This window comes from Hippocampus zosterae, chromosome 9, assembly GCF_025434085.1.
Source record: "Hippocampus zosterae strain Florida chromosome 9, ASM2543408v3, whole genome shotgun sequence".
Classification (NCBI taxonomy): Eukaryota; Metazoa; Chordata; class Actinopteri; order Syngnathiformes; family Syngnathidae; genus Hippocampus; species Hippocampus zosterae.
In genome coordinates this window covers 22,128,586-22,143,684 of record NC_067459.1, presented here as the reverse complement: position 1 = coordinate 22,143,684, position 15,099 = coordinate 22,128,586, and the positions used below count along the sequence as shown (strand labels likewise).

The following is a 15,099-nucleotide window of genomic DNA, read 5'->3' as shown; positions in this document are numbered from 1 at the left end:
CAAGCTCACGACAAAGCATTGATCAAATCAGAATCAAGAAAATAAAAATGCAGCCCGCTTGTCAACACGTCGACCCGATCGAGCGCTCGGTCATTTTGATGTTCAGTCCCTTTTTTCTCATTGTAGAATTCGCTTCATGTGCTCTGCTGGAATGTGCTCGTTACACATTTTGCATGACTGTCTTGTCCGTCCTTTATTACAAGTACACCTGCATGTATTTTTTTTTCTAGTTTGCATAAGACGAAGGCATCTCCTCCCTGTATGCGCAACAAGAATTTGCAGTAGTAGTTCATTCATTCATTCATCTTACCGTACCGCTTGATCCTCACTAGGGTCGCGGGGGGTGCTGGAGCCCATCCCAGCCGTCTCCGGGCAGTAGGCGGGGGACACCCTGAATCGGTTGCCAGCCAATCGCAGGGCACACATAGACGAACAACCATCCACGCTCACACTCACACCTAGGGACAATTTAGAGTGTTCAATCAGCCTGCCATGCATACTTTTGGAATGTGGGAGGAAACCGGAGCACCCGGAGAAAACCCACGCAGGCCCGGGGAGAACATGCAAACTCCACACAGGGAGGCCGGAGCTGGAATCGAACCCGGTACCTCTGCACTGTGAAGCCGACGTGCTAACCACTGGACTACCGGGCCGCCCTTGCAGTAGTAGTGTATGAGCAAAAAAAACATGAAGTTGACACACATCATTTGCCTTCGTGGGCCACATAAAATGATACGGCGGGCCAGATCGGGCCCCTGGGCCTTTAGTTTGTCACATGTGTAGTACAAGTGCGTTATTTCCATACATTTTATTTAATTTTTTTTTAGCGAGAACAGTGCCAACAATGTAAACAAAAGTCCTTCCCCGGTAGAAGGCTATATTGAGTATCGTAGTTCAAATCAAAGTGGAAAAATGAAATGCAGACCGGTCCATCGCAAAACGACTTTGCATTCTCCTGGCGAGACAAGGGATGCGGGATCTCCCTTCCCGACCTGGACCCAGAACCAGAAGGTCGACATGGGCCCAGGACCAGCCCCGCGTACCACAAATAACGCAATTGGGTCTGACAAGTCAGCAGATGGATGCCGTCAAGGCACCTGACTTGAGTCGTGTGGATGTCAAGGTCTGTGGCGAATAGTTCCGCAGGAAGTAGTCTGCAGCGTGCGCGTTATTCACGCCAACTGTTCCCCCTTATGCAAAGGAACAGCGGCGGCCCTGCTTCTGGGTTGCTGCCCTCCTGCGCCCCCCCCCCCCCCCCCCCCCCCCTCAACTTCTCAGGGTGTACTAGGCTCACCTAGCGCTAAAAGTTGGCTTGGGAGACAGTTTGTGATGGCTGGAGGAGATTCCCCCGACATGCTACCATGGTGGCGAGGGCAGTGCCCACATGCAAAACGCGCCCTCTGAATCAGCCCAAAAAGAAAGATGGCAAGATGAAATTGTCTGTTGCCAGTACATGCAAAGCCATTCCTGAGGTTATCTGTCTTGAAAACGGATTGTTTTCTTAATTTTATTATTTTTTTGGTCTGTCAAATCAGTTTGCATTGTTTTTGTTTTTACTTTTTTCTTTGTTGTTTTTGTTGTTTTTTTTTAAACTGGAGAGGTGAATACACACTGCGATGAATGTGAGTTTTCAAGCTCATGCACCTTGCCGTCATCACGATATGCACATTTCAAGTACGGTATATTTGTAGCCGAGCCAGTTATGTTTGTGCCGCGTTCATCTCTTGCTGGGTTTTTTTTTTCGGGGGCCTGTTTCCACTTCACCTTGTCCTAATGTGCCATTTCTTCTGCTTCCACCTGCAGGAGCCCATCTCTGCTCCCTTTGTTTATGATGAGCCATTCATTGATGCCAAGGTTATTCGTTTGTATTCAAAGTTGTTTTCACGTGTTCCGCCCCTCATCTTCATCCCTTCGCTTACACAATTTCCATGGAAGTACAGCAGACTCCTTCTGTAAGGCTAAAAAAAAACAAAAAAAACCCGACTTGTCGCCGAGGAAGCCGCTTCCGTGGGAGGCGCGCATTCAAAATAAGCCGTGTGGTATTTGGCTATTAGTGTGATCAATGCGCAAGGTTTCCTTTGATGCTTCACATAAAAGCTTCGTTTTACTTCTTTCCTTTTTTTTTGGGCTGTCTGACTTTTTAGTTAGAAATGTTTTTTTTCGTATTTGCTGTGCTCATCGCAAAGTGATGATTATTTTAAAGCGAAGACTATTACCGCGCCTGGCTACAGCTCAAACACTCAGCAGCTTAGAGTCGGTGTTCGTCGAGCTACAAAAAATAGTTCCTCCAGACGAGGGGTCACCAAACTACGGCCCGCGGGCCGTATCCGGCCTGCGGGCACATTTGAACCGGCCCTCTAACCCTCCTGTTGTCCTCGGGTCAAAATGACCCGTCACTGTGTTTAAAAACGCCCCAAAACCCCCCTAAATAACTTGACATTTTATGACTTTTCCTAGATTGTCCCCAACTGCAGAAAAATTGAAATGTTTTTATTCACATTTCCATGGAAGCTGTACAAAAAAAAGTACAAAGGTGGTCTTCGGGGCAAAATGACCCATGACGCAAATAGGGTTGAAATCAAGGTCACAAAGTTATTTACACACCATAGAATGTTTCAGTGTTTTAGTTGTGTTCTCAGATCAATTAGTAGAACACGTGAACAAGACGGTAGCAGACATAAACAAGACAAGATAGGTGGCGTTCTCGTAGATGGCAGAGCTCTTTTTTTGCAGATTTCAAGGGGCTATAAAGAGAGAGAGTTATTTAGTTATTATTTATTTCCTGTTTTTTTCTGTGAAGAACTCAGAGAGGGTTATTTAGTTGTTATTTATTTCATCAATAGTGTTATTATTTGTTTCCTGACTTTTTTTTCTGTAAAGAACCTGGAAAGGGGTATTTGGTTTTGTGTGGCTTTCTGGGAAACAATCAATTTTTTAAGCTCCCCTACGATCGTTGATGTTACAAACTGACACCGCCCCCCCAACCCCCCACCCCCATCAGAGAAGGGAAAAGTTATGTGGCCCTCACAGGAAAAGGTTTGGGGACCCCTGCTCCAGGCTCTGATACTTACACTGGCCGATACGGTTTCTCCGGATTTTCCCCAAAATAGGTTTTTACGGCGATTGCGCATTTCGGGGCTTTCTTTTCAAACCACATTCACGTGTCCGCGGTGTCGGAGCCAAGCATGAGTCGAAGCCCATTCCATGCCATGGCCATCATCAGTCTGCAGTTAAGAGTCTGCGATCTGAGAGCGGCGACTCTGTATCTGTACCCCTCCAGAAGGAGCTCGGTGACAGGAGGCCGCAGACCATTGCGGTCCCAGAGGAGGAGCAAGAACAGGACACGCTGGCCTGCATGAGGGAGAGCCATCTTGGCATTGAGCGCAAGTGCTCCAGTATGACGGTCAGCTCCACATCCAGCCTTGAGGCTGAAGTCGACTTCACTGTCATAACAGACCTCCACTCCTGCATGGAGGACATTGTCACCAAAGGCGGCTCCTACCCGGGAGAGAAGGAGCGACAGCCCGAGGTGGGCCGGGAGGACTTTGAGGAAACGTCAAGGTTCTACTCTGCGCGTCTTATGGGCCAAGTGGACAAATGGCCCATAGAGGAGGAACTTCCAGAGGAGGGACTGTATTGCGAGGTAGATGGATGACTGTTTGCCATCTTCATCAGCATCACCTCGTGGATTCATCCCGCTCGACCGGCTACCCTGCTTTCTTGTCGTTTTCTGTTCGACTCCCATGCAGCAGGTTGACTTATTCATACGTCGTCGTTCATGAGTTTTAATTCACTTTATTTCTTTTTGTTTTTGTCTTTCCTAAGGATCCCTTCCCGTTCCATTTCCATTTTGTTGCAAGCAAACAACCCGCATTGGATAACCAAACACATGACTGAAGCTAATGTGCGCAACATGTCTTTTGATCAGAACCCGTTCTGTTTTTCACAGCCCCCGGTGGCGAAAAGAGAGCCCAGTGCTGTGTCTTTGGCCCAGAAGTTAAAGAGGGCCGACTCCAAGACAGAGTCTCACACAAACGGTTCCGAAGTTCAAGCGACCGTCACGCCTGTCTCACCCCAGGTAAATCATTGCCCGCGCATTCGTATTGCTTCTGCATGTCTGCATCTCATGTCTGCTCTTAGACCGAAATAAAAGTGGGCTATCGGAGGATGACTTTAAACACGCCTTTGGTAGTGACGTCCGTGCAGCTCACTGAGAGCCCGTCACGGTCAGTCATGAGTTGCATATAATAGTAGAGAGTAGTCCAATCCAAAAGTTGGCAGCAAAATTCTGGCGTAACCTAGTTCATAATGGGAGGTATCGATTTCAACAAGGCAGCCCGGTAGTCCAGTGGTTAGCACGTCGGCTTCACAGTGCAGAGGTACCGGGTTGGATTCCAGCTCCGGCCTCCCTGTGTGGAGTTTGCATGTTCTCCCCGGGCCTGCGTGGGTTTTCTCCGGGTGCTCCGGTTTCCTCCCACATTCCAAAAAACATGCGTGGCAGGCTGATTGAACACTCTAAATTGTCCCTAGGTGTGAGTGTGAGCGTGGATGGTTGTTCGTCTCTGTGTGCCCTGTGATTGGCTGGCAACCGATTCAGGGTGTCCCCCGCCTACTGCCCGGAGACAGCTGGGATAGGCTCCAGCACTCCCCGCGACCCTAGTGAGGATCAAGCGGTTCGGAATATGAATGAATGAATGAACGATTTCAACAATGTACCAAAGAATTGACGCAGTAAATGCTCAGACTCGTATTTCTTCTGCCATTGGCAACTGACTACACAGCGGCCTGAATTCGGCTTTACAAAATACTTGTCCCAGTACATACCTGAAGAGAAACCGTTGCCGCAAAACTGTTTATCCATGTCAACAGAGGAATATGTCTGAAGAAGACTTGTATCCTCCCTACAGAGATTTTCCTTCAGCCGAGATACTCCGGCGAGCGTGAAAGAAAACGGATCGCCGGTAAGCATTTGATCAGACACAAAATGGCTCCATGGCATCAGTGAGATGTGGAATGTGCGAATGAGCTCGCTTGGCTGTGACCCCTTTGCCACTTTGACTGCAAATGCGTTGCGTAGGTCAAAGCCTGCACGAAAGATCACGAGTCCACTGGATCGCCACTGTTCCTCGCCGCAGAAAGCGTCACCACTGCGACCACAACGCATGTTACCAAGGTAATCCCTGAAGAGCGAGTAGACCGCCACCCTTTTGTGGGTTGTGGTTGTGGTCTTTGACGAGAGCGATTAACAACGAGATGTGAGCAGCCTCCTTCACGACACACCTCTTTCTCCACACATGCCGCAGACGGTCAAAGGAGGCTACTCAGAGACCAGAATTGAGAAACGAATCATCATCACGGGAGATGACGACGTGGACCAACACCAGGTGAGGAAGGGCGATTGTCGAGGAATTCCTCACGGTCAGCTGACCGAAGAACTTCTTGACCCCCTCCGCGCAGGCCCTCGCGATGGCCATACAAGAGGCCAAGCAGCAGCACCCCGACATGCTTGTGACCAAAGCGGTGGTGATCAGGGAAACGGAGTCTCCCACCGAGGACCCACAGCAGAAGGTAAAAAAAAAAAATCAAACAAATACGCAAATGGGACACGATCGCTGATTTTGATCTCGTTTAATCTTGACAGTCCTGATTGGCCAAAGTGGCTCCAGAGGGGGGAGGACACATGCGGACCCGCCCCTGGTGGGAAGTGGACCATGTCGTCCTCCCTTGAGAACAGACTGTCAAGCAGTTGGAACCAATCCCCCTTGTCCTTTGAGACAAACCTGCCGTGACCCGCCCTCTGACCCCATCCAGACTCCAGTTTCTGCGGGCAGTGCAAGGAAGGATCACCTGCTTGAGGATGATTTGGTTTGACCCAATCATTTGGGGTCACCGTTTCCTTGTTTGGATCTCATCAATGGTATTTAATTTTCATGGCACGCACTACGGCCACATTGCCATCTATTTCCAAATGATTCGCTTCTATACGACGATACATGAGGATCCCGTACATGCGGCCAATGCTTACCTGTAGGGACTCGAACCCGGTGTTGCGATATAAGTAAATATGTACATTATCAGATTATTCTAGGCTGCATGATTCAAATGCCAAAAAAAAAACAGCAGAGGCGATTCTAAAACAAGCGATGATACAAATGGCCTTGTGTTAAAACGGAACGTTGATCAGTCCGCTAAGCAGCGAAGGCAAGGCGGGACCGAGCGATTAGTGGCGAAATGTCAAAAGATCTTTGGGCCAGCGGACGGCGGAGACATTTGGATGATGATGATGGACGAGGAAGAGAGACGTTCGGGTTTGCAATCAAAGCCCTTTCCTGCCATCGCCATCAATGCTTTGTTGAAATTGCTCTTTTTTGGGTGTGGGATTTTTACAGCCAATTTATTACAAATGTATGTTTCGGAGGGTTTATGCTATTGTTTTTTTTTTTTTGTGTGTGTGTATGTGTATATTTGTTTTTTAACTCTTCTACTTGCAACGTAAATGCTGTCTTAGGTTTACACGATCCATTATCGGAGAAATGTCATTCTTGTCATCTTGGGCGTTTTCAGGCTTTTGGTTGTAAAAATGCTGAAATGTCACTCTTGAAGGTCGTGTTCAGTGCCGTAAGTGACAGCAAATCGTAAAATGTTACTTTGCCGAAAATGAAAGTGTTCCCTGGCATCACAGGATGTACCGTGCATGGAACTAGTCACCACACCCCCTGTTCAATTTGCCGACTCGAGGTGATGTGACGGAGAAATGATTTCAAAACTTTCACCACCATTCATGTGACCGATAACCAGTGATGGACAACTGAAACTTTGTCAAGCACTCGCGATCATTTTTGAATCCTCTTGATGGCACTGTTAATTTAAAGACGGTGGAAATGTCCACCGACCAAGAGGAGTTAAAGAGAAAAAATATCATAAGTGCTTCATAAAGCTTCATTTCCCCTCCAATCTCTGCAAGATAATCAAATATTTGTGTTTGTCTTTTTGAGAGGGCAAATAACAACTGAAATAATATGGTTGCACAAGTGAACGGCTGATTAGTCGGCTTTTTCTGATATTTTTTTTCTTTTGAGCTGAATCCTGAAGGTTTTGCGCTAGCACTAAGTGCTGTTTTGAACTGTTCCTAATTCTTTTCACAATGCCTAAGGCCCCTGTTGCAGTTGAAGAAAAAACAACCCCAGAGCATGTGCTGCCACCGCAATGCTTCACTGTCGCTTAAGTGTTGTTTTGGTGATGAGCAAACAAACCTTTTGAAATAATGGCCCAAAAACTCTTCAACCTTGGCAGCCCAACGAAATCATGCGGGAAAATGTATCCAATGAAAGCTAAAATTCCAAAGATGCCCGACACGATCTCTAAAAGAACTGAAAGAGTAAAGCACGGTGGCCGCAGCCGCGTTATCTCCAAACATCACACCAACCCGACACTTGAACAGGTGGTATGTAAACTTTTTGTAGTTCGTCGGCAGTTGTTTACGTTAGCAACTTGAGGGCAGCGCAAAGGCCTTTAGACATAGCGCCGATATGCAGTGCTATATCCTAGAATCGCGTGCCGCGGCACAGTGCTGTATCGTGAGAGGTCGTCAGGAAAAAAAAAAAATCTCGACTACGATGTATGTTCATCTCTTTGTGTCAGTGACACACAAGGACAGACAGAACAATTAAATGCTCCTCCACTAGATGGCAGAAGATCCTTGATATCTCTTACTATTTCAGTGTGAATTCATTTGATGATATCTTGGTTTTGGTTGTGTGCCAGAAGATTTTTTTCTCATGTAAAATATGTGCCTTGGCTTGATAAAGGTTGGGAAACACTGTCCTTGAAGGTATTGTGGCATTTTTAGGCCTTATCAAATTTGTGGTCTTGTAGGGCACTTCAACAGCCTGTGTCAGAGTGGACTACTAATGACAAATGCTAAAAAACAAACAAACAAACAAACAAAAACCTAAAACTGTTTTGCTTTGATGCTAATCATTTGCGTTGGGCTTCAAGTAAAATTTTGTGTTAGAAGAAAGATGACGTGAGCGTGAACCAAAACGGATGATTGCAAAGCTGAAAGAAATGAGTTGACTTTTCAGGGTCGAGGAACTAACGAACAAAATATTTGTGTTGTTCTGAATATCAAACTCAATCGTCGGTAGTGTAGTCGTTCCAATAGCAGGCTTCAGCATCTGCTGTGGGACTGATCCGACTCAACGCTCCTTTCAATTCGACTTGTGATCAAACCATGCGGGGTACCATTCCAACGTTTCACTTGCTAACTTCCAGGCCCTCGCAAGACCCGGAATTGAAGAAATGAGACATGAAATGGAGGGATGTTTCACGAGGTTTGCATCACAACTCTTGATAGGTTTGCATTGATTCATTCAAGCATATTTTCGTTCATTTTTTTTATTGGATCCAATTTCTGTCAACTTCAAAGTCATGGTTCTGAAGGTATAGTCAAGGACTTTGGCGTTGTATTCATCGCAGTTTTGGTTATGTGGTCTACGCCCGGCCCCGGTTCAGAAAACTCATCGTGTCGGCTTACCTTTGATACTGCACTACTATGCATTGCAATCATCTACATCAATTCTCTGGTTAGAGTCTGAGCCATGTTAGCTGTTTTACTGTCAATGTTGATCTTGTGCTACTTGGTAAGCGAAGCAGTGCGCTGCTAGTGAGATTTGCAATAAGCAGCCATTTTTCTTAGCTGTTTTCCAAAGGGAGAAAACTGTGAACTGTCATGCATACTGAAACATATAAAAAAGCTATAGCACACAATCAGTGACAGACCCACCATAGCGTTTGTGTGTGTGTGTGTGTGGGGGGGGGGGGGGGGTCATTTCTCAAAGTCGACATCCTTTCGCAAGACCTAAAACTTGTCAAACGCAGTTCATACAGTACATATAATTTAGAGGGTGTTCTACCAAGTTGCATCTAGTAAAGGCAGCACTTGAACCGTGAAAATAACATATTTGCTTTAAAAATGGACATACTACTGATGGGATAAAGCTAGTGGTGAGAGGCCACAAACTCATGTTATCTATTTATAAAGATTCCTATTTCTGAGTGTTATCCTGTAAACTACGTCATGCTCGATTTAGGCTTTAATGCTCCAATGAGTGAAGGGATGACAGATGATGTTTCAATGAAAGGACAGCAGCGCTTTCGGACCGTCTATGGAATGTCACATTTACGGCTGCCTTATATTTGGGGTCGTACTCCCAAGAGCCAGAGGCCCGCTTGATATGTGCTGATGATCGAGGCAAATGACAGTTCACGCTGCCTCCAAAGCGCAGTAAGGTCTGCAAAGGATACGGCAAGATGTGCATCTTTCGAAACTGGAACTGGATAGCATTGGGTAAAAGGCAGAAATGAAAATGAGGTAGAAACCAGCATTAGTACCACGATAATGGGAATGTACTTTGCTTAGTCTGACGCATCAGGCAAACGTCACCTTCAGTTCTCCAATGCTTTTTTTGTAATCCATCCCTCTAGTGCATGTGCTGTATTTGCTTTTGGGCGAAAATGAAAAACATACATGCATAAATAAAGGACTCAGTATGGTTCACAGTATGTTTCTGATTCTCACATAAGAGATGAGTTTCAAAATTGCTTGAAAAGACCCCACAATTTATATACATACATACACATATATATGTAACAAGACCATCATAGTTGTGACCCTCGTCACATATATATATACTGTAAATATATATGTATACACACACACACACACACACACACATATATATATATGTATATATATATATACAGTATATCTATCTATCTATGTACGGTTATATATATATACTGTGTATATATAATTTTTTTTGTGTGATGCTACATTGCCCTCTTGTGGTTCCATCGAGCGGGTGCAGTTGAGAGTGTATTCCAAACACTCCTGTGAGTTTACAGCCCCACCTATAGCATTTATCAATACTTAATCCAGTACGAGGAAGAGCTGAAAACTTCAAAAACGTGAGTTTATTTAACAATTCACTCTTGGTTCAAAAGACCATTAGTTGAACTCATATGACTTAATAAATTTGTTTTTGTAAATTTTCCCCAGTGTGGGACAAATAAAGGATATCTTAAAGCGGTATGTTGGAGTTGTATGTGAAGGACATGGAGGGTTATATTTTTTTTTAATCGGTTTACTTTTATTCATAAATGGTGCTGAATGAAGCTTCTTGTGTCTTGACAGGTAAAAGATTAAAGTAGTGGCGAAGGTTACGCGGCAACTCATTTTTTTTGTATTTTATTATTAAGCTTCATTTGCTTCTCCTGTGCTGCATGTAAAGAGAATGAGAGCCACCACGTCCACTGGGCGGGATGCAAAGTTGGCTGTGGTCACGGCTGCAAACAAACAGGTGCAAACAGCCATTTCTAACTACACATTTGTGAACACAATAAAAGGAAGAAAACGCCTCCCATGTGCACTGTTCGACCTCGCTTGTATTAGACTTTATGCTGGGCACGAAAATAGGATCCCAGCTGTTTATCAACAATCACTTGGATCATTACTGATTGAGGAAAGAACCAACAGAGTCTGGTATGTTTTTTTTTTTTTTTTTTTTATAAACCAATATTGTTTATTAACACAATATAAACAACAAAGCAAGAGAGGAAACCCTCGTTTTTGAGCAGACAGGACATGTCTGAGAGGCTGACTTGGACAGAAGCATGGGCTTAACGCCACTGGTTGTTAAGATGTCAGGGTACACGTACAATATACACCAAACTCTACCGTGCATGAACCGTATGAATGCTGCATGGTCCTGAATCAAAGTCACTTTGTTAGGAGCCAGAGGATTACGTATGCACAGTCATGCTGAGCAACAGTTAGCAACAGAATTATACATAAAAACCAAGAACGGCATCATTTTTAGAAACTTTTTTTTCTGGGGGGGGGGGCGGTCATATAAATGATTTGAAGTGTACAAAACAGTATATTACATATTCACTGATGCATGATTCTGCGCGAGAGAGCCAGTAGCTGACAGTTACACTCCTCTAAGAGCTACATACAGGCCGTTTAGCACCTCTGCACAGCCGTCCCACATGGCATCAGCAGACGATGAACGGGGAAAAGGAAAGATCAGCAGCATTGTCATTTAGCATTGTCTTTCGAACACACAACTAGAAAAATGCACGAGGCCTCATATTGCCAAAATCCCTCAACTGAACTCAGCCGCCTATCAACGCGCGCCCCCTCCCAAAGCTGACAACACTGGCGCCTGTCAAAACAGCAGCATGTAAACATCACTGCGGCTGCATAATAGCTCTACGATTCTACTGTCTTCAATATACATTATGATAAGTTAAGGCTGTTGAAGGACCTGAGGATTTTGAAGTAATGATGAGGCACACAGAAGGCAAAGAATAGCTATTCACACTGGGCTAACCCAAACAAAGGGGAGCAGGGGTCCGACCACCAGGGAAGAAGACGACCCCAGAAGCGATAGCACTCTGCTGCTGGTGGCAACTGTCACAAAGATGATGATGACTTTTTTTTTTCTTTGACTTGAAGATGTGTTCAAATACCAAAGAGGACTGGTTCTAAAATCTTTTCACGCTAACCCTTTTTTTTTTTGCTCAGATGGACCCCATATTCATGAGCAAAACAGTTCTGCCATGAAAGTGGATTCCAAAGGTGTCGTGAGGTGCGTCTCAAATTATAGCAAATGTGTGTAACATGATTGGATCATTTGTTACGAAAGTCCCGGTATTGACACACTCACTGTATGTAGTGTGTAAAATACACATTTTGTCAATTACTTCTTATCAAAAGGACAATTATTTTATTTGCGTTTGAAACCTTGTTGTTGGGTTTACGTACTTCACTAGTTGAGAGTGACAGCAAAATGCAGCTTCAAATTTGCTTCATGAACCAGTTATTGTATTTGTGTTTTTTTAATCCTCTAGATGGCACTGTTGGTTAAATAAAGGGTTTTAAGAAATGGCAAGTCGGGGAGCTTTCAGCCCAACGTTGAACGGAGTGCCATCTAGAAGCGTCCAACAACTGGTTTATGAAGCTCATTGGAAGCTTCATTTTCCCGTCACAACTGGTTTGGTAAAGCATTAGCATGTTTTGTTTATGGACAGAGAGAGAGAAAGAGAGAGAAATGAAAGAGAGATGCACGTCATCTCATTTGACAGAAAAAAGATTACCAAGCGGTCTGTTTCGCCGTCAAAGGTCATTCTTCACCACTTAGTGGGAGATTTAGATCTGGTATCCTGTTAATTGCCGAGACAGCTGGGGGGAAAACATGTATATAAAGCTTGGAATGCCATACAAAAAGATGCACACACAACATTTTGTTTCTCCTCTTATGAAAGCTGCTTTGGTAACAACATGGTCATGACATCTGTACATCTTCCACTTGTGGCCAAGGTACCCCAAAGAAAACCTTCCCACAATGTCCCAGCGGCATGTTTTGTATTCCTTATTTTCCTCTGCATATTCCTTTTGTCTTTAAATCAAAATGAATAGGTTGAGTTACACCACCAGAGAGGTGCGCCTGCGTTCCGACGTAGACTGTCTCCACTTCAGTTGCAAGGTCTGCCGGGAGCTGTTTGTCATAAAGATGTCCGCGCCGTGAAAGACAGCGCTATTGTGCTGAGGGCTGATAGAGTGGAGACCTTGGATGCCGAGCCGACTGCATTGGGACCTGAAAAGGTCATGAAAAGATAAAGACCAGCAAAATACGCCGAATTTTATTGATCTGATAAAAAAAAAAACGTCTCAACTCTCTCTTTTATGTCCTGATTAGCATTATTTCTATTTGTTTATCTGGGAGGATTGTGCAAAAAGACCGAATCTTACTTTCTGTGTAGAGGTGCGGTGAAAGGGACGATGAAGAACATTACGGTATTTGCACAAATAATCGTTAAAAATGTGAGAAACGAATGAATCTAATTTCTGAAATTTGGGCAGAAGCGGGTCTGAATTGATGTGAGACATAACTGAAACAGTATTGAAGCCAGGGAGGGGCAACTGGCGGCCGTTTTTGCTGCTCTATGTCGCATTTGCGCTTAAGCTGAAGAGAACCTTTCCAGAGTTTACTTGCAAGTAGAACGACCTCCATTCATTTTGTGAACACCAGGTTTTGGTTCATACCGCTTACTCCTGACGGACAAATGAAGCTTCATGATGCACTTGTGATCTTTCTGGACTCCTCTAGATGCCACTCTTAGTTTAAAGATGCCGTGGAAACGTAATCAATGGAAAATATTGATTCATGAAGCTTTGTTTTATTCCATTTTTCCCCCCCAGTGGGAGTACTAATCAATGGAAAACATTGCTTCATGAAGCTTCGTTTTATTCCATTTTTTTCCCCCCCAGTTGGAGTACGAACAAATTGAAGGTCAACTTGCATTTGACTTTGAAGGTTGCGCTGCATTTTGCCGTACAATAATTTGCTGTTCCTTTTGGTGTTTAAATGACGCCGGGGTCTCAGGCGGCACTTTATTTCGCCCGCTCTGCGCGCTCCTCCAGATGATGATCACTAATCTCTACTGTTCAGGCAGTCAGCAGGGGAGCGGATAATGCCGCCTGGCGCAGAGGACACAAAACGAGCTCTCCACTGACCTGCTATCCTCGGGATGGTGATCTGCCGACTACTGCTGCCTTCTCCTCCCTCGCCAAACGGTTTGATCTGGATGATATAATCCTCATCAGTGGGCAGGGAGAGCTCCACCGAGGTGGTGTTTGTCTCCATGACATTGGGATGGCTGTGTCGGTTCTTTTTGTACAGCACCTTACACAGTTAAAACAGGCCATGAGTTCAAAAATAGCATCGTGATGAAGACGACCAGTAGACCCCCCCCCCCCGTCCCAGCATACTTACTTTGTAACCTGTGACCTCCGACTCATTCTCCAGGGCTTTAACCTGCTCCCAGTTTAATATGATCTTTGAGTTGGATGTGTTCCACATCACTTTACCAGGAGGCTGGCTGGGTGCTGAGGAAAAACAAACGAAAAACAAAACCCAATTGGCCTTTATTTTTTCATGCCAAATAAAAGGTGGAGCGGATTGCGGTCCTACTCTCAGAAGACTTGCTTACGTACGTGGTTTTTTGGTGGTGACGTTGACGGTGGCGCTGGGAGGTCCGGCACCCGCGGTATTATACGCTCTCACCGAGATGTAATACGTAGTGCTGCCTCTGACACCCTGAATAATAGTTGATGTCTGATTTCCCACAGTTCTTTGCACACTGGCTGTGTCCTCCTTTTCTCTTCGCTTCCAGTACCTCAGCTGAAAATCAACGAGGTAGAACAAATTGACTCTAACACAGACGCTCGCAAACGGTTTTTGCGACAACACCCTGTCAGCAAAATGCAAGCTGGTCGATGGCAAAGCAAGCGGACGCAAGATGCCGGGGCGTTGTACCTTGTGCATCTCTTTGCCATGCCCGGCGTGATCCACATGCGTCAAATGGACAAGTATGATAGTTTAAGCCGAGTGATGTGAAAAAAAAACTAATCAAAGGAGCAAAATATTCAACAGTTCCCAGCCAACAAGCACTGATAACAGGTTTTCTTTGTCACCCTGGTTGTCAGCGCGGAAACGGCGGACATGCTTCACGTCCCAAATATAATTTGACTTTCCTTGTGAGAACGGTTTGCTCAAACCCTGCTCCTCTGTTGACTTTAAGTGGTCAACAATTTATATTCCTGCCACTTCATGCACTCAGTGGAAGAAAGTAGCTCCTTTCTTCACATCCTGGGCTGCAGAGGATCCAAATTAAAATGACAATGGCTAAATGGGTGTAAGGGGCAGCGCGTGAAATGGTGTTGCTCACTTCAAAGTGAAATCTTCTTTTCCTCATCACATTTATTTCCAAAACGTAAAAGTCCGCTCGGAAAAACCCGATCATTTCGTGCCAAAATGTAAATATACATTTTGGGTGTTCTTTATTAAAAAAATAACAATAAATGATAAAGGCTTTCGAGCACCTCCACAGGAAATATCAAGGCTGTGGGAATGATTTCAGTATGATCGATCACCACTAGATGGCAGGAGTGGCTTTGATCTGATCTTGGTCCACACGGTGTGAGTATGTGTGGGTGATAAAGTATCCGATCCTAAGTGGCGGGTGGAGTGC

At 45.0% G+C, this 15,099-nt stretch overlaps 3 protein-coding genes across 8 annotated transcripts in view; 1 reads left to right on the top strand and 2 right to left on the bottom strand.

The window, feature by feature from the left end:
• LOC127607592 (band 4.1-like protein 1) overlaps positions 1-9,559 on the top strand; it is a 40,716-nt gene extending 31,157 nt beyond the window's left edge. For all 4 annotated transcript variants that reach the window (XM_052076048.1, XM_052076050.1, XM_052076049.1 and 1 more), the window contains 8 exons: positions 1,804-1,854; positions 3,281-3,643; positions 3,950-4,078; positions 4,908-4,961; positions 5,078-5,173; positions 5,304-5,384; positions 5,458-5,568; positions 5,642-9,559. In XM_052076048.1, the coding sequence (XP_051932008.1) occupies positions 1,804-1,854; positions 3,281-3,643; positions 3,950-4,078; positions 4,908-4,961; positions 5,078-5,173; positions 5,304-5,384; positions 5,458-5,568; positions 5,642-5,647 (891 nt within the window). In that variant the 3' untranslated portion in view covers positions 5,648-9,559. The remainder of the gene's footprint in view (positions 1-1,803; positions 1,855-3,280; positions 3,644-3,949; positions 4,079-4,907; positions 4,962-5,077; positions 5,174-5,303; positions 5,385-5,457; positions 5,569-5,641) is intronic.
• LOC127607617 (lipopolysaccharide-binding protein-like) overlaps positions 1-15,099 on the bottom strand; it is a 143,784-nt gene that overhangs the window by 42,080 nt on the left and 86,605 nt on the right. The gene's annotated exons all lie outside the window — the stretch shown is intronic.
• LOC127607596 (contactin-4-like) overlaps positions 10,902-15,099 on the bottom strand; it is a 78,349-nt gene continuing 74,151 nt past the window's right edge. For all 3 annotated transcript variants that reach the window (XM_052076063.1, XM_052076062.1, XM_052076064.1), the window contains exons 20-23: positions 14,063-14,249; positions 13,842-13,954; positions 13,583-13,751; positions 10,902-12,662 (exon numbers count right to left, since the gene is read on the bottom strand). In XM_052076063.1, coding sequence (XP_051932023.1) covers positions 12,571-12,662; positions 13,583-13,751; positions 13,842-13,954; positions 14,063-14,249 — 561 coding nt within the window. In that variant the 3' untranslated portion in view covers positions 10,902-12,570. The remainder of the gene's footprint in view (positions 12,663-13,582; positions 13,752-13,841; positions 13,955-14,062; positions 14,250-15,099) is intronic.